Genomic DNA, 21388 nt, shown 5'->3' with positions numbered 1-21388 from the left:
TATACCTAACACTAACCCTAACCCATCCTGCCCTCTCACTGATTGTGTTTCCCAGTCAATGTTAGGAAAATTGAAATCCCCAACTATCACAACCCTATTTCTACTACATCTCAGCTATTTCCCTGCACATTTGCTCTTCCAATTCCCTATCCACTTTAGGTGGCCTTTAATATATCCCTTTATTTGTAGCCTCACCTTTCTTATTTTTTAGTTCAACCCACAGAGCCTCCCACGAGGAGTCCTCCAGTCTATCTTGCCTCAGCACCTCCCCCACATACCCCACCAATTCTGTCACGTCTAAAGCAGCGAAATCCCGGAATATTTAGCTGCCAATCACAACCTTCCTTCAACCGTGTCTCACTAATTGCTCTCACATCATAACATCATCATCCAGATCATTGATATAGACAACAAACAACAATGGTCCCAGCACCATTCGCTGAGGCACCATTAATCACAGGGCTCCAGTCTGAGAAGCATCATCCACCACTACTCTCTGGCTTCTCCCGTCCAGCCATCGTTGAATCCAGTTCACTGCTTCACCATGAATATCCAGCATTTAAACCTTAAGATCATTTATGTTCTCTGACAATAAATCTGAATCTGGGTTATTTCCCACACACATACCTCCTACACGTGGACAGGCAGGCCCTTGCACCTTGAAACTTGCCCTACTCCCCAAGACTCCTGCACCTGACTCTGGTACCTGCTACATCCTGACCTCCCACATGGCCCTACACCCCTTCCCTTCTCCTCCTGACCAGGGCCCTTGTGTTTTGGCAGGGCTGGCAGAAGCTGGGGACGTTCCCAGACTATCAGCTACCTCCAGACAACCAGATAGATGTCTCAGCTGCCTTGAGGGACCTGCCACGGGTGATAACTGACCTCGCAGAGCAAATGCAGGAGCGATTGCAGATCCTCAGTCAGCACATATCTATCCCATCTGAGGGAGCCAGTCCAGAGAAGAGCAGCCCAGCAGGTTAGTCCAGCTCCAGAATGGCTCAGTCCACATCCAGGACCAGTGTGGGTCACTTTGGGTGTAAAACAGGTCAATTCAAGTCCAGTCTGGATCAGTAAAGATCCAGTATGGGTCAATCTAGTACTTATCAATCTGGGACTAGAACAGGTCAGTCCAAATCCAGAATGAATCTATAAGTCATATGAGCAGAAATAGGCCATTTAGCCCATCAAATCTGTCCCACCATTCCATCATGACCTGATCCATTTCCCCATTCAGCCCCACTGCCTGGCCCTCTCCCCATAACCTTTGATGCCCTGGCTAATCAAGAACCTGTCAATCTCTGCCTTAAATACACCCAACGACCCAGACTCCACAAACGCCTGTGGCAACAAATTCCACAGATCCACCTCCCTCTGGCTGAAGAAATTCCTCCACATCTCTGTTCTAAGTGGACGCCCTTCAATCCTGAAATTGTACCCTCTTGTCCTGGACTCTCCCACTATGGGAAACAACCTTTCTACATCTAGTCTGTCCACACATTTCAACATTCAAAATGTTTCAATGAGATCCTCTCTCATTCTCCAAAATTCCAACGAGTCCAGGACAAGAGCATCAAATACTCCTCATATGATAACCCTTTCATTCCTGGAATCTTCCTTGTGAACCACCTCCGAACCCTCTCCAACATCAGCACATCCTTTCTTAAATTAGGATCCCCAAACTGCTCACAATCTCCACATGAGGCCTCACCAGGGCCTTATAAACCCTCAACATCACATCCCTGCTCTTAGATTCTATTCCCCTTGAAACAAACGCCAACATTGTCTTTGCCTTCTTCACCCCCGACTCAACCTGCAAGTTTATCTTCAGGCTCCTGCACAAGGATCCCAGGTCCCTTCGCAACTGGGGATTTTCGATTAATTTTTCCAAATTTAGAAAATAATCTGCCTATTTATTTTTTCTACCAAACTGTGTGACCGTCCACTTTCCCACATTATATTTCATTTGTCCTTTTTCTGCCCATTCTCCTCATCTGTCTTAAGTCCTTTTGCAGCCTCCCTGCTCCCCCTACATGACCTGCTCCACCTCTCTTTGTATCATCTGCAAACTTGGCCACAAGCCCGTTCATTCCAGAATCCAAATCATTAATACACAACTTAAAAAGAAGTGGCCCCAACCCCGACCCCTGTGGTCACCACCAGCAACTAGCAGCTGACCAGAATATGGTCCCTGTATTCCAACTCTCTGCTTCATGCAAATCGGCCAATGGTCAGTCAAGATATGGAACAGATCAGTCTGGGTGTAGAATGGGCCCAGGACCAGTACAAACCAATCCAGAATGGATCAGTCCTGGTCTAGAACAGGTTAGTTTGTGATTGGTTGGTCTGGGTCAGTCTGGACCAGAATGGGTCAGACTAGAACACTCAGAGTGCATCTAGAACTTGCCAGATTAGGTCCAAAACCTATCAGTATAGGTCTAGAATGGTTTACTCCAGGTCCAGAATGGCCCAGTCCAGAGTGGGTCAGTGCAGTTCTAGAATGTGTCAGTCTGGAACTAATCTGGAGTGGATCAGTCCAGGTTTAGAATGGGTCAGTCCGGAGAGGTTCAGTCTCAAGCAAATCTGAAGCAGATCCTTGTAGAAGGGGACGGGACGTGAGGGGTCGGGGGTCTGGGCCCATTTCATGGGGGTTAATACACAACTCTGTGCAGATCATCATCGGATACAGACGCCAGGAGCAGACGACCAGCCAGCTCCACAACCTCTCCACACATCAGAAAGCACTCCTACCGGAACCTTCCAGCCTGACAGCAGCGTGGACACCACCACGCATGTGGATAAATGGGCCATGGACACACCTGTTGACAGAGGTGGAGCAGGTAGGTCAACTGCAGAGCTGTCCCCACCACCCCACCCCCCCATCCACCTCAGCTTTTCCCCTTTTTAAAAAAAAATAACTTTATTCAACTATCACATTCCAAACACAAAACACACAACAGAGCTACAACTAAAACCGACATGCGGCAACAAAACCTTAAGGGGCAGTTGGTCCAGGGTGGCCAGCCTGTTCCACAGCATCGAGGCCGCCAGCTGGTTGATGACCAGCAACCTTCCCCGGTACAAAATTACATGGAGGAGACCCGACAGTGCCCCATTCTCTCAGAGACCTTCTCCTCCAGGTTGCACCAGTTCTCCAGCCAGGACTCCCCAGTTGTCCTCAGGTAAACCCCCAGGTAGAGGAGATGCATAGCACTGCACTCGAAGGGACGCATCTCCTCGGGCAGGGAGTCCACCTGCCACTGTCCTACCAGAAGGCCAGAACACTTCACCCAGTTGACCCTGGCAGAGGGTGCAGCCGAGAAGACCTCTAGGCATGCATGTATTCTCCGCAGGCCATTGAGGTCAGGGACATCATCGGCGCAAGCCAAGAGGACAATCTCTATGTCCGCCTCACGCAGCACCAGCCCCATCGACCTCTTCTGAAGAAGGCACAGGAACAGCTCTACGCAGATTGAGTGCAGTTGCCCCAGCATGGGACAGCCCTGATGTACTCCCCCCTCCAAGTCAAAGCAAAAAGGCGCCATTAAGGACTCGGTGACCTTGACGAAACACCCTACCATGACATACATTATTAGGACGCAGGCCATGAAACATGGCCAGTCCAAACATGCTAAGGGTCCCTAGAAGGTAACCATGATCCACTCTGTCGAACACCTTCTCCTGGTCAAGAGAGAGAGAAAGGCAGCCGATAGACCAGTCTCAAAGAAAAGTTGGACCAGGTCCTGAGCAAGGTGGATGTTGTCCTGAATGGGCCAGCCCGGTTCCATGTAGGACTGGTCAGGGTGGATCACTTGAGCCAGTACAGAACCCAGGCAATTAGCCATTACTCGGGCAAAGACCTTGTTCCCTGCACTCATGAGAAATGCCGAGTGCCAATTCCTCAGGCAGCAGAGGACTATGACTTCCCCAAGAGAGGGGAATTTTCCCCGTTTCCAGGCTCTCCCCAGGACCCTGGAGAAATCCACACCCAGAATGTCCTAGAAGGCTCTGAGGAATCGCATTGTCAGCCCATCCAGCCCCAGAGACACTTGGTAGCTGGTGAAGGGCTCCAGTCGTCAGCTCTTCCAGTGACAGGGGAGATTCCAGCCACTCGACTGCCTCAGGGCTGAGCTGGGGCAGGTCCTTCCACAGAGTCTGATGTGCATTGTAACTGGACAGATCCAGTGAGAACAGAGTCATGTAAAAAACAAACAGACTCCTTGGGTTATTCCCAATGGATCCGTAACGGAGGAACCGTCTTCCACCACTGCCTGCGGACTCCTCTCGATTTCTCCAGTGAAAAGAAGGGTGAGGCAAGGGGCCGTATCCCTCAGCACCTGAACCCATGCCCTCACATACGTGCCTCGGGATGTCTCAAACTGCAGGTCCCTCAGTGCCTCCTCCTCCTCCTGGTAGCCCTGCCAAAGGAGTGAATCTTCAGCAGTTGGCCCCAGCGGAGATTCCAGCTCAAGCAGCTTCTGCTCGAGCTGCTCGATCTCGGACAAACGCTCCTTGGTCAACCCTCATGCATACTCCTGACAAAACAGCCTTGTGCAAGCCTTGCCCACGTCCCAATGGAACCTGAGGGAGGAGAACCTCCCCCGAGCCCCCCTCCATCACACAGAAATGACGGAATGAATCCCAGAATCGGTGGTTGAACAGCAGCCGGTTGTTAAATGGCAGAAAATGGACTATGGCCAAGCTGGCAGCGGACTGAGCATCACCCATACCAGCCAGTGGTCCATGCACATCACTGGCCGCATGGAGGCAGCCGATACCCAGGAGACGTGTGCAGTTGGTTGATTCGTGAGCTTCCCCCTCCTCCGTCCCTCCTCAAACAAGCACAGGAGTTCGGATGTAGGTTCTGCCAAACATCAACCAGATCAAAGGAACCCATCAGTTCTCTCAGCAGCCCCACCAAGACCAAGGGCCAGAACAGTCCCTGTCCTCCCCAAGGAGGACACATTCATCCTAACAGAACCCAGCAGTGCTGACACAACCCGGAACAGGTGCACCTGCATCAGGCCGGCCTCAAGGGCACAAACATTGATAAGGTGCAATGGTCAGGGGAGTCACGTGATGGAGTAGTGGCCGGACGGTGAACTCCAGCCCTCTCCAGAAAAGTCGGAAAAAACAAAGGAAAACACAAAGGCACAAAAATAAAAATTAAAGAAAAGTGAGTATAAAGGTGGAAAGAAGATGGCGACGAAAAAATAAAAATCGAAATCAACGGTAAGAAGAGAGGAAGAGAAGACAACGGAAGAAGAAGGAGAAGGCCTTACCTGTTTGAAGAGGCCCGCGGTGGAGAGAGAAACCCGCTCCCACAGGTCGGTAGAAAGTGGACTACAAAAATGGCTCGCTGAGCCGAGTAAAAGTGCGCAACCGCGCATGCAAAAAAACACACCGACGGGAGGGGTGACCAGCTGGGGAGTCGATCTCCACAGCCGGCAATGACAGCTGCAGAACACCTGCAGCAAGAGGAGAACATAGAAGACAACGAAAACAAGAAAGAAGAGAAGAAAAGGGCAACAAAGAAACAACAGATGGCCAACCCAGAGGAAGAGGAAGAGCACAGTGAAATAGAAGAAGAAGGGAAAGGCAAGATAAAGGATATACTTTCTCTTATTAAAGGATACATGGAGTCATTTAAAGAATGGCAAGCGCAAGAATTTAATGATTTAAGAAGAAGAATAAACAACACAGAAGAGAAAATGAATAAAATAGATATGACCTTAACAGAAATGGGAAAGAAAATGGACAAGATGGAAGAGCGGGAAGTAGCAGTAGAAATGGAGGTAGAGGACTTAAAAAAGAAATTAGAGGAATCTAATAAAAAAACTAAAGAGACACAAGAACTGTTAGCTCAGAAAATAGATATAATGGAAAATTATAACAGAAGAAATAACATAAAGATAGCGGGCCTTAAGGAAGATGAAGAAGGCAAGAATATGAGAGAGTTTATAAAAGATTGGATCCCCAGGATCCTAGGATGTCCAGAACTACAGCAAGAAATGGAAATAGAAAGGGCACATAGAGCTTTGGCCTTTAAACCACAACCACAACAAAAGCCAAGATCTATTTTAGTAAAATTCCTAAGATATAATACAAGAGAAAAGGTACTGGAGAAGACAATGGAAAAAGTAAGAGAGGGCAACAAGCCACTGGAGTATAAAGGGCAAAAAATCTTCATTTATCCAGATATAAGTTTTGAACTCCTGAAGAAGAGAAAGGAGTTCAATACAGCAAAGGCGATTTTATGGAAGAAAGGGTATAAATTTATACTAAAGCATCCAGCGGTATTGAAAATATTTATTCCAGGACAACAAAACAGACTATTCTCGGATCCAGAGGAAGCACGAAAATTTGCAGAACAATTACAAAATAGACTGAGGGATGAAGACATGTAACGAGAGTACAAAAGACTGAGAACTAAAAAGACACATAAGTTTTGAACTCCTGAAGAAGAGAAAGGAGTTCAATACATCGAAAACGATCTTATGGGAAAAAAAAACTATTCTTGGATCCAGAGGAAGCAAGGAAATTTGCAGAACAACTACAAAACAACCAGAGAGATGAAGATATGTAATAAGAGATAAGGTGCAATGGTCCACTGTCCTGGCACATGGCCAGATAGTGCAGACAGCCTTGTACCAGCTCCTGAACCTTCAGGATCTCGGGTTGGAAGGTTGGGGCCAAAAACATAGCCACCCCACTCAAAGTAGAGTTGAGGTGACTCATGTAGACCCCTCCCCCACGCCAGGTAGATAAGTTTCCTTGAACAGTGCAGGTCTCCTGCAGGAAACTCACCACATAGCTTCCATCTCTAAGGACCGAGAGCTGGGGGATCTTGCGGAGAAGCCCTCTACCCCCATTGATGTTCAGGCTGGTGACATTAATCTTCATGACAAGTCACTGGAGACTGCCACCAGAGCCCTGGGTAGAGGGAGTAGAGCTTGTTGCAGAGCCTCCCTTCACCATATCTGCAGGGAGTAAGGCCTGCAGGAGCAACTTGAATTTGTACTGCTTATTCTTGGTCAATTCCAACCCCTTCCCCATCTATTTGAGGATGTTATGGAGGGACTGAGCAATCCCAGGGAGATCCAAACAGCGGGTGGCAGCCAACTGGTCATTATTCTGTCTCCCCCAGGTATCCTCCAAGAAATCCCCTAACTCCCCCACAGTGATGGCCATGGACCCAGAACTGGGGATAAAGATGTCTACCAGCTCTGCATCAAGAGTCCTTCTCCCCATATCCCTTGTCCTGCTCCAGGCAGGCACCCCCACCAACCGACATGCCCACTCCTGTCTGCATGGCAGTGACTGAGGGAAACCCTGATGCCCCTTGATCCAGGACTCAGGGTGTGGCAGAGCTTGTGCCCCCTACACCACCATTCCCAAGGATGGACGACTCACAGGCCCTCCTAGAGCCGAACGAAGGACACATGTTGTCTGAGTCATGCCCTCCTTCCTCACCCTGGTCATCTTTGCTCACGAATGGGCCATGAACTGAATGGACGGGTGACTCAGGGACAGAATGTCCCACCACAGGACCTTTTGCCTTGATAGACTCCACCATTTGGGAAACCACCCCACTGGGTGACCCTCCAACCTCAGATAACGCCTGGTTTTTGAGGCTATTTACCTTACCGGAAGACACACACTTACCGGAAGACAGGTCCCCTCCCTCCCACTCAGCAGAATCCCTCACTGACTCTGGAGATGTTTGTTGGGGAAGTGCAGCCCTGATGGAGGGCACATCACAACCTTCACGTGGCCTTAACACATCAGGGCCACCCTCCAGCTCTGGGAAGATACTCTCCACACATGTGGTCTTTACCAGGGGTGCTCCTGTTCCCTTTTCCATGGACACGTGTTACCTATTTTGTAAGACACACAGATTTCCATGTCTGAGGAATCCTCGGCTTCTGGCATCCCATCACCCTCCCCAACTCCCTCAGGCCCCCGTTGACCCCGAGACTATCAGGTCCTCTGGGTCGGGCCTGGAGGAAACTGCTGGCTCCTGTTCCTCTACAGAAAGGGTCTGGAGGTGCTTTGTCTTTCTCCGTGCCTTCTTCCTCTTAGCAGGAATCCACCCCTCGCCCCGTCCCACGCTCTTTCTCCAATGCCCTTCACCCCCACCTCAGGAGGGACGTCTATCCCCAGGGGAGGAACAGCTGGATGGGGGAACAGCAGAAGGGCCAGCTGTGCCGCCGCGTACTGTCGAGGTGGAGGAAGTAGCTCGCTGGTTAGGGCAATCCCTCCAAATGTACCCATACCCCTTCCATTCACAGCACCTCAGTCATCCCATAGCTCAGTACACAGGAACTGCCCCTCAGCATCCCCACCACGCGTAAACTGAATAGAGACCAGCCTTTTAAAGCCATACAGTGATTTCTAGTCAGGTACGAGCTTACGGAGAATCAGGGTGATACCGATTTCACCTCCCCCAGAGATCAGAGGGAAGGGAGAAGGGCTGCATCAGGAATGTGGGGATACATGGCAGACACGAGCCCCTTCAGCACGGTGCCATCACTGGTTCCACTGGGATGAAGAGCCAGGGACACCTCTTTAGTGGATCGTTAAAAAAAAGTCTTGCCATGAATTTTATCCACTGCAACATTACCCCCCTTCCCACCCAGAGTCTGAGACAGAGCCTTTAAACCACCCACCAGACCGACGGACGGCATTATCCAAAGTCGTTCATCTGAAGGGAGACGCCCGTGCAGGAGCCCCGTCTCCAGGGGCTGCAGCTGCTGCATGGATCCGAGGGGCCGCCATCGTCGAACTGCAGCTCACCGTGAATATCCTACAGTCAGTAATGATCACCCTGTTGATACGAAACAGTGTCCTTCCAACAGCAGAGCACACAATTATTTGGAATATTTTATTTAAGTTTCCAAACATATTAATGTCCAGATACAAAGGATAATATTCATATATTCCCTGCTATACCCCCTGAAAACCCTCTCCCCCAATAATAATCCCTAAAGAATAAAAAAAAAGTAAATAGAAAGTAAAAGAATATAGTCAAAAAATAGAAAGAAGGAAACAAACCTGGTTACCAAAATCTCACCCAACTTTATCTTTTCAATATTGTTCATGTCCGTACCCCAAGGAGTTTGAGTTTTAGGGAAAACCCTTTATGGAGTAATGCCTGCAGTGTGTGTGTTTGGGCACACATTTCCTTAGATTATATGTGATCTTCTCAAGAGGTATACAACTAAGGTATACATCTTTCCAAACCTAAATGAGAATCCAATTTCCACATCACTGCTATGCATTTTCTTGCAACCACTAACACAATTTTCACAAACTCCTTTTGAAAAAGATTTTGGTCTTATCACCAAAACATTACTCAATAAAAAGAGCACTGGGTCTTGTGGAGATGTAACTCCCACAACCCATTCTCGGAATCTTTCGAATTTCGTGCAAAAAGGAGCCTGTCTCTTGACTACACCTAAAACATAATATCTGAGGAGTAACTTATAGTTGATGTAAAAAATTATACTGAACCAATCTATATCTAACATTTAATGTATTTGTCATACTGTCATAACAGAGTTCCAACTAGTTTTTCTCCCCAATACTTATACAGTACAACTCCGATTATCCAAAATCCGATTCTCTGAAATCCTCATTATCACACCAAGACACAAGAAAAACTTGTCCGTGAACTACTCTTTGCAGACGATGCCGCTTTAGTTGCCCATTCAGAGCCAGCTCTTCAGCGCTTGACGTCCCGTTTTGCGGAAACTGCCAAAATGTTTGGCCTGGAAGTCAGCCTGAAGAAAACTGAGGTCCTCCATCAGCCAGCTCCCCACCATGACTACCAGCCCCCCCACATCTCCATCGGGCACACAAAACTCAAAACGGTCAACCAGTTTACCTATCTCGGCTGCACCATTTCATCAGATGCAAGGATCGACAATGAGATAGACAACAGACTCGCCAAGGCAAATAGCGCCTTTGGAAGACTACACAAAAGAGTCTGGAAAAACAACCAACTGAAAAACCTCACAAAGATAAGCGTATACAGAGCCGTTGTCATACCCACACTCCTGTTCGGCTCCGAATCATGGGTCCTCTACCGGCACCACCTACGGCTCCTAGAACGCTTCCACCAGCGTTGTCTCCGCTCCATCCTCAACATCCATTGGAGCGCTTACATCCCTAACGTCGAAGTACTCGAGATGGCAGAGGTCGACAGCATCGAGTCCACGCTGCTGAAGATCCAGCTGCGCTGGATGGGTCACGTCTCCAGAATGGAGGACCATCACCTTCCCAAGATCGTGTTATATGGCGAGCTCTCCACTGGCCACCGTGACAGAGGTGCACCAAAGAAAAGGTACAAGGACTGCCTAAAGAAATCTCTTGGTGCCTGCCACATTGACCACCGCCAGTGGGCTGATAACGCCTCAAACCGTGCATCTTGGCGCCTCACAGTTTGGCGGGCAGCAACCTCCTTTGAAGAAGACCGCAGAGCCCACCTCACTGACAAAAGGCAAAGGAGGAAAAACCCAACACCCAACCCCAACCAACCAATTTTCCCCTGCAACCGTGTCTGCCTGTCCCGCATCGGACATGTCAGCCACAAACGAGCCTGCAGCTGACGTGGACTTTTTACCCCCTCCATAAATCTTCGTCCGCGAAGCCAAGCCAAAGATTTTGGAGCTAAACTGATCAGGGATGTCAGGCTCCCGGTGCCGGCAGCAGTGGACCTCAGGCTCTCGGCACGAGTGGGGCCTCAATGGGGAGGTGTCAGTGATCGGCGGTGTCCAGCATTTTTTTTTGGTGAGAATTAAACATTATTTTAATGCTTCAACAGCCTTCCCTTGTTGCTTGTTGCCATTTAAACACCTTTTCAAGTCATTTGCTGTTGCTACTGGGTTGTTTTAAAAAAATGACCGGTTCTCGAGAAAAAAAGTTTATCTGCCATAGGCCCGGTCCCGGCCATTTTCGGATAATTGGAGTTGTACTGTATTTCAATCTGTTTGCCAACTTTGTCCAGACCTATGAATTCCCTGCCTTTGAGTTCCCTTTTGCAATAGTGTGTACATGGCAGAGATAAATTTCTTATAGATCTATTCCAAATCAAACTTTCAATTTCACTCCTTTTGGTCAAGAACATTGTTGAACCCAATTTATCTGTAAATATGCTTTTAGTTGATAATAACAAAATATTGTGCTATTTTGTATCCTGTATTTATTTTTTAATTGATTAAATTTCCTCTTTCATAACAATCTGCTACATTTCTAATTCCTCTAGAGAACCAAATGTTCATAGTAAATGGAATAAGTCTACTTTAAGCCAAAGGCATTTTAATTAGCCCAGTGTTCCTCATTCCCTTTTCATTAGTTGGTTTATTCCATTTATTGATCAAATGCTTCAACAGTGGAGTTTCCCAGTCTCCAGATATTAATCTCGGTTCCCATTTATATATTAAATCTTCTGGTGTCTTCTATCTTCTATATCTGAAAAAGATATTGCAATCTTGGAAATATATTCATTTTTATACAATTAACTCTTCCCATTACATCCATTTTTTAAAAGTCATCAATTTTCTTAAGTGGTATAATTCAATTTAAATATGTTATTTAAATAATTACCTACTCACATCCCTATTTTATTCCATTCATCACCCATTTAAATTGGGAATCTCTTTGACCCTGAGTAAGAGGCATAATCTCACTTTTTTTCCCCAATTTTCTTTATAACCAGATTCTGTTCTTTATTCTTTTAACCTTAACTATAATTTACATAATAACATTTCCTGTTCCGTCAAATTAATTTACATCATCTGCGAATAAATTAATCTTATATTCTTCTCTACCAACTTTAAAACCTTCAATATCAGAATCAGACCAAATCTGATTTTATTGCTAAAATAAAGAAAGCTGGTGATAATGGACACCTTGTCTACTGGGTCTATTTAAGTGAAAAGGCGTGGACATTTGTTACAACTTTAGCCTTTGGACCATTATATAAAGCTTTAATCCAATTTGCAAATATTGGTCCCAGTCCAAACTTTTCAAGTACTTTAAATAAAAAGTCCCATTCTAATATGGCCAACATTTTTTCAACACTTAGCTCTCCTCTCTTTTGATCCAATAGAATAGTCACATTATCTGCAAACTTTTATTTAAACAAAACCAGTCTGGTCCATATTTTGCCAACCTATATGCTAATATCTTTGCTATAATTTTATAATCTGCATTTAATAATGCAATTGGTCTGTATGATAATGGTTTTAAAGGATATCTTATTTTTTGGTAAATGGAGGAATTAATAAATCCTTAAACTCTATAATATTCAGGTGAGAAACTATCCTCTCCAAGAGACTTGTTACTTTGTAATGAGCTCAGTGCTTCCCTAACCTCCACTGAGGTGAAAGGGGCAGCCAATTCTCTCTGCTCTTCCAAATTTAAATGAGGTAAATTTATTTGTGACAAAAAAAATTATCTATTATTGTCATTCAAAGACTCTGATTGATATAATTTTTATAAAATAGCTTAAAATTTTCATTGATTTTTTTTTAGGTTTATAAGTAAATAAATTAAGATCATTTTTAATTGTTCTGTTTTTAACGGACATGCAAGAACCTTGTGTCCCATTTCACCTGATTCATAAACTTGTTCAGTTCTCTTTATTGCTTTTTCTGTTCTATATTTGTATTGTGTACTGAAGCTTTTTATTAATAAGCCGTCTTTTTTCGTCCTCATTTGTCACTGTAGATCCTTTTCTAAATCCATTATTTCAATCTCTAATTGTTCTACTTTCACATAATCCTTCTTAATTTTAGAAATATAACTTATTATTTGACCTCGTAGTAACCAAATTGGAATTGGTCTCAAAAAAATTCTTATCTGTCTTCTAATAAATTCCCAAAAATCTTTTTAATAAGAGTTGAACCTCCACCTGTAAACTGATCCTACTTTGTCCAATATTGTTATTGTCAACAACAAAGGAGAATGATCTGATAAAATTCTCACCTTATATTCACATATTTAAAAAAAAATCCATCCTAGTGTAAGAATCATGGCTATTTAAATAAAAAAGTAATCTCTTTCTCTTGGATGAATTATTCTCCATGTATCTATTAAATTTAAATCATTCATTAATAACAGTGCAGTGTCAGCTGCTTTTGTCCTTGTTATAGCTTTTGTTGATCAATCTAAAACTGGATCTAAGCAAAATTTGAAATCCCCACCTATTAACTTGCTACATTTATAAATGTTTCTTGTATACATTTTTCATCATCTACATTTGGTGTGTATGTGTATAAATGTCCAGTATTCAAAAAAAGATTTGACAATGCACCATATTTCCCTGAAGAATCAATAACTACATTTAGTATTTTAAACCAGGATTATTAAATTTCTGCTACCCACAGCTTTCAAATTAAATCTAGAAGCTGCAACATACCCCACCCAATCTCTCTGATATTCTTCTTCAATTAAATGAATTTCTTGCAACAAGGCTAATGTCAACATTCATTTTCTTCACGTGCCAAAATTCTCTTCCTATTCACCAGGATATTCAGCCCATTACTATTAAAAGTTAAAGTATTCAGTACTTTACCCATTGATATCTTCTTTAATCAATTGCAAACAGCATCTCCCCTTCACCAATTAATCAGTTTTGCAAAAGAGCAGGGAAGCGAGTGTGGGAGTTTCCACAGGAACGTCTCTGCACTGACAACTGCAGAACTGTTCTTCTCGAATGCAGGGAGAATGTCTTCCTCCAGGTCAGCCCAATTCTTCTTCGGCCTCACAAGACCCAGGAGCTGTCGATAATCTTCATCCCCCAGTCATCCTGAGTGAAAGTCCTCGGTTGGGAGTGGGCTCTCCCACTGAAGCAATCTGCCAGCCACTGCTGCTCCCACAGCCCTCAGGCACAAAGACCTTGCAATGCAAAATCTCCTTTATCCCTCCAAAATTGACCACCGCTGGGTTGAGAATGCACTCCCACACTTTTCAACAACCACTGAACTTGCACTAATCAATTTTTAAAACCATTAATTCTTAGTTGATGATAGAGCTCGTGCAATATTGCCACGACAGTGGGGCCCTCCATGTTACTAACCCCGATAGTGTGTACCACCCCCTCACTCACTCGGTGTCTGAGCATTCTCTGCAAATTTTGATCAGCAGCCATCTTCCCTATGTCCATGTCAGAGTCGACGGTGGAACCACAACCCTTCACCAAACCTGAAACCATAGAGCAGCTGCTGCAGTGTGAGTATGTCTGATGGTCACCCTGACCAGGCCAGGTCCCCAGCCTTTCCTTCCCCCACCTCTCCCCTACCCCCACCCTCCCCTTTGCACGTCCCACTCACCCCGATGCCATCATCATACTCCCATCTCCATTCCCCCCGTCTCTGCCTGGTGTGCACCATCTCCCCTCTGAACCCCCTCAGCCCACTCACCCCCTCCCACCCCAACCTGACATCCCGGCCCTCCTGATCCTATTAGTCCCCCTGACTTGACATCTCTGACTCCCTCTCCTTTCCCCCCACAGATGCCACGAAGCTGACCTTCGACCTGAGCACAGCCTCGGTACAGCTACGGATTGCAGAGAATGGCCGCGCTGCCACAAACTCTTGGCCAGAGAAGCAGCCATACTGTGATGGGCCTGACCGGTTCCAGCGCCTTCCCCAGGTGCTGGCGAGGCCAGAGCTGGGAGGCCGCCATTACTGGGAGTTGTCCTTCAGCGGGGGCACTGTAATGGTGGGCCTCGCTCACAACTCCCTGGACCGCAGGAGCCGGGGTCAGGCCTGCATGCTGGGCCGCAATGCCAACTCCTGGTGCCTGGAGCTGTCCTCTGGCACTGCCACCCCCTGGCACCAAGGCCAGCCAGGGCCTACAATTCAGGCCTCCTGCTCCCACCTTGGCCTCTTCCTCGACCTGCCACAGCAATCCCTTGCCTTCTACGGCCTGGCTCACGGCCTGGTTCTGCTCCATCGCTGCTTCGGCCCCTTCCCTTCCACCCTGCTCCCCGCCTTTTACATCAGCAAGGGGGCTACCATTCACATTCGGTTGCCAGGGTAGGCAGGGTCAAGGAGATCACAGGTGAGAGTGGGACCATGGGGTGGGACCATGGGGTCGAGGTCACAGGTCAGAGCGGGATAGACAGGCTCAAGGTCACAGGTCAGGGAGCTTGCAGGTCAGAGCGGAGTAGCCAGGGTCAGGGAGGGTAAAAGAGTGCGTAACAGGTCAGATAGTCAGGGAAGTCACAGGTCAGGGTGGGAACATGGGGTCAAGGTCACAGGTCAGAGCAGGGTAGCCAGGATTGAGGATAACAGAGTGTCATGGGGTCAGGAAAGGCCACAGATCAGAGTGCGTAGGGGAGGTCACAGGTCAGATTGGATCACAGGGTTGGAGAGGGTCACAGGTCAGAGCAGGTCGCAGGATCAGGGAGGGTCATGGAGGGAGGAAGGTCATGGTCAAGAGAGTCAAGGGAGGGGATCACAAGATAAGGGGGGGGTCACGGAGCAAGGAAGGGTGGGGGGGTCACAGGGTCAGGGAGGGTGCTGGCTCCCTGCCCCTCCCCAGGCTCACTGACCCTGTGGGTGATGGCCACAAGGACACCATTGCTCAGCCACAGCTGCCCCAATCCCAGCAATGCCCTTGTTAGGTGCTAATCATGTCTGGGCCCTGTCATGTCTGTGTGTGTGTGTGTGTGTGTTCAGATCCATGGCTCGAGACCAACACCAGCTGGGACACCATCCAAGGTTTATTGGAACTAAAAAATACAGTGAATACAGAAACGTGTGTCAAGGCAATAAAGACCAGGTCGTGGAAGGAACCACGTTGTAACCAACTTCTGCCTCCGTAACAGATTCCATTCCAGGGGTTTGGGGGGAGGGGGGAGAAGAGGGCAGGGGTGTGAGGGGATGTGGGGAAGGGAAGAGGGCAAGGAGTGGGAGCCCTTGGACATCGGACACCAGACACCCCCAGGACATGAACCCTTTCTCCCCCCCCCCCAGATGCCCACCTCCATGGACCCTCCCACTACTGACACCCCCTCTTTCTGGGACCCACACTACCCGGCATAGACCCAGACACCTTCAGACATGGTCCCTCATCCTGCCAAGATGCTGAAGCCCACTGTCCCTCACCCCCAGAGATCTCCACCCCTACAGACCCCAACACCTACAGTCCACACCCTTGCAGACCCCTGCACCCAGAGATCCCCGAGATCCACACCCCTGCAGACCCCCACATCGAGATCCCACACTGAGACCCCCATCACCGTAGAGATCCCCACCCCTGCAGACTCCCACACCCAGAGATCCCACCCCCGCTGACCCCCACACCTAGATCCCACACCCCTGCGGACCCTCAACCTGGGACCCATACCCCCTGGACCCTCAGGCCCACTGCTCCTCCGCATAAATCTCCCTGAAGACGTCTGCTGCCGGCTGAGCCAGGGAGCTGCGGATGGCCTGCTGCTCCAGGGGCGAGGCAGGCGGCAGGGCAGCCTGCAGGCTTGAATCAATGTCCCGGATTCGCTGCTGCACGTGGGTCTCGTACCGCTCCTGGCCACTCTCCACCCGCTCCATGATCAGTCGGCGCGCGCCATCACAGCCCTCCTGCAGCTTCCGCCGCTCGGCCTCGAAGGCGGGGTTGCTGGGCTCCAAGGTAATGAGGGTCCCCAGCCTGCTGACCTGCTCCATCAGGATGGTGCTGGAGATCTCGGTGTAGGCCAAGGAGATCGTGTGGACCAGGCAAGAGATGTTGGTGGCCTGGAAGGCCTGCGCGTAGATCATGTCTCCGAGCAGCTGCTGTGGGCCGTAGCCCTCCAGCCCCTGCAGCCCCTGGGCTTGGCTGGAAAACATCTGCAGCGACTTACTCAGTCCAACCTCGATCAGGTTGGAGACCATGTCAAAGAAGCGGATCAACTTGGTCCACTGCTCCCTCACCCGGCCCAGGCCCTCCAGCCCCCGCCCCAGCATCCTCAGCATGGAGCTGAAGTCCACCTCAGTGACCCGGCACTGCCTCATCTCCCCCAGCACCTTGTCCAGCTCCCGGTTGCTCCGCTTCAGCTCCTCGAAGCTGTGCTGGTATTCCTGGCGGCTGCTCTCCAGCTGCGCCCTGGCGTTCTCGATCTTCACCCGAGCCTGGGTCATCAGCGTCTGCACCAGGCTCTTGTCCTCGGGGTCCTGCGCCTCAGAGGCCTTGGCCAGGTTTGGGGCACTGGGGGGGAGCCCGGTGTAGCCAGAGGCACAGCTAGCACTAAATTTCAGCACCTAGAAATGTAGAACCAGAGAGCATTACAGCACAGAAACAGGCCCCTTCGGCCCTTCTAGTCTGTGCTGAACCATTATTCTGCCTAGTCCCACTGACCTGCACCCAGTCTGTACCCTCCATACCCCTCCCATCCATGTTCCTGTCCAAATTCCTCTTAAATATTAAAATTAACCCCACATTCATCAATTCAGCTGGCAGCTCATTCCACACCCCCACTGCTCTCTGTGTGAAGAAGTTCCCCCTCATGTTGCCCCTAAACTTTTCCCCTTTCACCCTTCAACCATGTCCTCTGGTTTGTATCTCACCCACCCTCAGTGGAAAAAGCCAACCTAATCTGTCGATCCCCCTCATAATTTTAAATTCCTCGATCAAATTGCCCCTCATTCTTCACAAGATAAAGGAGCAGAAGGAGGCCAATCAGCCCATCAAGTCTACTCCACCCTTCTAATGAAGAGCTGATCCACCCTCCCACTCAGCCCCACTTCCCGGCCTTCTCCCCGTAACCCTTGATGCCCTGACTAATCAAATGCCTGTCAATCTCTGCCCTAAACACACCTAACGACCTCCCTTCCACAGCCGCCCGTGGCAACAAGTTCCACAGACTCACCCCGCTCTGGCTAAAGGCATTTCTCCACATCTATGTTTTAAATTGATGCTCTTTTCCCCTGACGTTGTGGCCTCTTGTTCTACACTCCCCGACCATGGGAACATCCTCGCCATATTGACTCAGTCCAGGCCTTTCAGCATTCGAAATGTTTCCAAGAGGTTCCCCCTCATCCTCTTGTACCCCAACAAGTACATTAACCCTTTCATTCCTGGTATCATTCTAGTAAATCCAAACCCTCTTCAACACCAGCACATCCTTTTTCAATTAAGGTGTTTGAAAGGTCAAAACCTTGTGTTTTTGATTTTAGTTCATTTTGTAAGTATCCCTTTAAGAAAGATTGTTGTTTGTATAGTTAGTGTGACGTTATACGTGGTAATATCTGGGTGAACGGGGAGCTTCCCTGTCTTCAAAGGACCATGGAGGAGGCGTAAGCAACAAAATACTTTTCTTTGAATTCGTCTTATAATCTTAAATCGTTAACATTATTACAAAAGGCTTTATTTACTCAAGTTATGCAAATCTCTAAGCAAAGTTATGCAAAATGGTTATATCACCCAATTAAAGATGACATTAAGCTTGATTTATTTGGATTTAGATAGTAATTCGGAAAATCGATGCTTACGTTTCTTGGAGGATGGCGTGTTTTGGAATAGAAAATTACTAGAACTTAGAAAGTGTCGTCAACAGGACGAGCCCAAATCTATCCCCCGTCCTCCACGCCACGTGAGGCCTCACCAGGGCCTTATAAAGCCCCAACATGTCATCCCTGATCTTGTCCCCTATCCCTCTGGATATGACCCCAACACTGCATTAGACTTCTCCACCGCCGACCCAACCTGGTCGTTAACCTTTAGGGGATCCTGTGCGAGGTCTCCCGTCCATTCACCTGCTTCACCACCGACCCAACCTGGTCGTTAACCTTTAGGGGATCCTGCGCGAGGTCTCCCATCCATTCATCTTCTTCACCTCCGACCCAACCTGGTCGTTAGCCTTTAGGGAATCCTGCGCGAGGTCTCCCTTCCATTTCTTTGACCCAAGTGCATGAGCCTATACTCCCCAACATTATATTTCATCTACCACCTCTGCCCGTTCTCTTCGTCTATCCTAGTCTCTCTGCAGCCTTTCCTTGTCCTCAGCACCACCTGCCCAACCACCTATTTTGGAATCACCTGCAAATTTAACCACAAAGCCATCGATTCCACCATCCAAATCACTTACAAGGAAGTGGCCCCAACGCCGACCCTGTGGAACACCACTAGCAAGTGGTAGCCAACCAGAACAGGATCCCCTTGTTCCCACTCTCTGTTCCTGTCGACCAGCCAATGCTCTACCCACATGAGTATCCTTCCTGTAATTCCACCTTGTGAAGCAGCCTCATGTGCGGCACCTCGTCAGAGGCCTTTTGAAAATCCAAATGTACAACATCCACTGCTTCTCCCCTGTCCATCCAACTTGCAACCCTTTCTATCCTCCTGCTACATTCTAGAGAATAAAATCCTAACCCGTTTAACCTTTCCCTGTAACTCAGTTCCTGAAGTCCAGGCAAAATCCAAGTAATTCTTCTCTGCCCTCTTTCTATCTTATTGATATCCTTCCTGTAGTTCGGTGACCAAAACTGCTCACAATTCTCCAAATTTAACCACACCAATGTCTTCTCCAACTTTACCCCAAAATCCTAACTCCTGAACTCAGTACTTTGAAGGCCAATATACCTTGCTATAGAACTCTTTGATCCTGGTGGCCACAGCGTTCAGCTGCTCCTGGCTGGGGCTGGCTCCCTGCCCCATCTCCTCCAGTTTGTGACAGATGCCGATCCCCTTCTGGCAGAGGGTGAGGGCGGCCTGAGTGGGGGCACTCTCCTCCTCTTCCTCCTGTGTCAGCTCGTCCGCCAGCCTCTGGAGCATGCTGTGGGGCACCTCGGACCTGGGCTGCCTGCTAACCTGGTCCATCAGCGCTTCCTGGCTGAGCTCGGCATCAGCAGAGAGCAGTTCCTGGAGCTTTGTGGCAGCCACCATCAGCTCAGTGGACTTGGAGAGCATCCGTGAGCCAAGGACCGGTGCAGGGTCCCGGCCCTTGCTCCGCACCTTCTCCACGATGATGTTGCCGACGTTGGCCAAGGACTCCACCACTGTGGCAGAGAGACTGACTGGGTCAGCGGTCACCATGGACATGAAGCCCGACACCAAACTGCCAACAGCGTTGATGGAGCTCTCCACTGCGAACATGCCCATTACCCCCCACTCACTGGGGGCCCTCTCCACCGTGCGCCCGTACAGGTGATGCGCCTCCTCGACCTCCCGCGTCATCCTGGCAAAGTACTCCTCCGCCCGTTTCCTCTCCCCCTCCAAGAGCAGCTTGCGGCGGTCCACCTCCTGCAGCCGCTGACTCACCTCCTGAACCTCCGCCTCGTATGCCCCCTTAGTGCTGGTGAGGGCCTCCAGGAGCTCATGGATGAGATCAGTGAGCTCCAGGAAGGTGCCCTCTACCTGCACGGCCAGTGTCCGGCACTCCTGGGCCACGGTGTGGATGCTGCCCAATTGGAGTGGAAGCAACCTGAGCATGCTTTCCCGGTCGCCCTGCATCAAGGTGCGCACAGCCCAGCTCATATGCTCGGGCACGCTCTGCGAGTGCATGCGGATCTGGTCCATGTTCTTGTGGGCCAGGTTGAAGGTCTTCCAGCCCTGGTTGCTGACCTGCATGAGACAGGCTCGGAAGGATTCGGGGTGCCGGAGGAGGCCGTGCCAGCCGTCGGCATCCTGCTGGCCCACGGGGAAGTCAGTGGCGGCGGAGACAGCGATCAGCTCGCCCAGCATGGCTATGGAGGCAGGGGCAGGCATCAGGAACTCCTCCCAGTTGGCGTGGGGCTGCATTAGCAGCCGGCTATCCTCCCGGACTTTCTCCGCCTTGGTGTGCCTCAACATGGCTATCCGCAGCCCAGCCAGACAGGTGGTCTCCACAGTCGCCATAGTAGCCGGACCACCACCTGACAAAAGAGGGGACGAGGGTTAATGCAGCATCATGAGGCAGAACCCAGCCACGGGCACAGGTCAATCCCTCAGGTAGGGGGCTGGGATGGGGGCACTGGGTGCAACAGTGGGAGGGGTGGGAGCAGCAGGATGTGAAGGAGGGGGAAGCGGAGAGGGGCAGCGGGAAGAAAGGGGGCAGCGGGAGGGGAGGGGGCAGCGGGAGGGGGCAGCGGGAGGGGGCAGCGGGAGGGGGCAGCGGGAGGGGGCAGCGGGGGGGGGCAGCGGGAGGGGGCAGCGGGAGGGGGGCAGCGGGAGGGGGCAGCGGGAGGGGGAGGGGGCAGCGGGGGGGGGAGGGGGCAGCGGGGGGGGAGGGGGCAGCGGGGGGGGGGAGTTGATAATCCCACGACCCCATCACCGTCCGCGATCCGCCCGCACCTTCCTGTCTCGGGCCCGACCAATGGGAGGGGAGGGATCTGCTTCGCCGCACCCAAACCACGTGCCGCGTCCCCGTGTTTAATTGGTTCGCTGCTTCCAGGGCGGTTGAAGCTTGGACCAATCGAGCTGA

At 49.5% G+C, this 21388-nt stretch overlaps 2 protein-coding genes across 5 annotated transcripts in view; one reads left to right on the top strand and one right to left on the bottom strand.

Moving 5' to 3' along the window:
- Positions 1-15820, top strand: part of LOC138760273 (E3 ubiquitin-protein ligase TRIM65-like) — a 23942-nt gene extending 8122 nt beyond the window's left edge. For 2 of the 4 annotated variants that reach the window (XM_069930621.1, XM_069930617.1), the window contains 4 exons: positions 784-979; positions 2673-2840; positions 14149-14235; positions 14519-15820. In XM_069930621.1, the coding sequence (XP_069786722.1) occupies positions 784-979; positions 2673-2840; positions 14149-14235; positions 14519-15048 (981 nt within the window). In that variant the 3' untranslated portion in view covers positions 15049-15820. The remainder of the gene's footprint in view (positions 1-783; positions 980-2672; positions 2841-14148; positions 14236-14518) is intronic. The other 2 variants (XM_069930618.1, XM_069930619.1) reach the window with 2 other exon arrangements.
- On the bottom strand, positions 15716-21388 carry LOC138760272 (myosin-2-like). Its single transcript, XM_069930616.1, has 3 exons — positions 21259-21388; positions 19570-20840; positions 15716-17249 (listed from the first exon to the last, which is right to left on the bottom strand). The coding sequence occupies exons 2-3, from the start codon at positions 20821-20823 to the stop codon at positions 16371-16373; spliced, it is 2133 nt and encodes a 710-aa protein (XP_069786717.1). The 5' UTR covers positions 20824-20840; positions 21259-21388; the 3' UTR covers positions 15716-16370.

The sequence above is a fragment of the Narcine bancroftii genome, chromosome 4 (assembly GCF_036971445.1).
Source record: "Narcine bancroftii isolate sNarBan1 chromosome 4, sNarBan1.hap1, whole genome shotgun sequence".
Taxonomy (NCBI): Eukaryota; Metazoa; Chordata; class Chondrichthyes; order Torpediniformes; family Narcinidae; genus Narcine; species Narcine bancroftii.
This window is presented reverse-complemented; position numbering and strand designations above follow the sequence as displayed.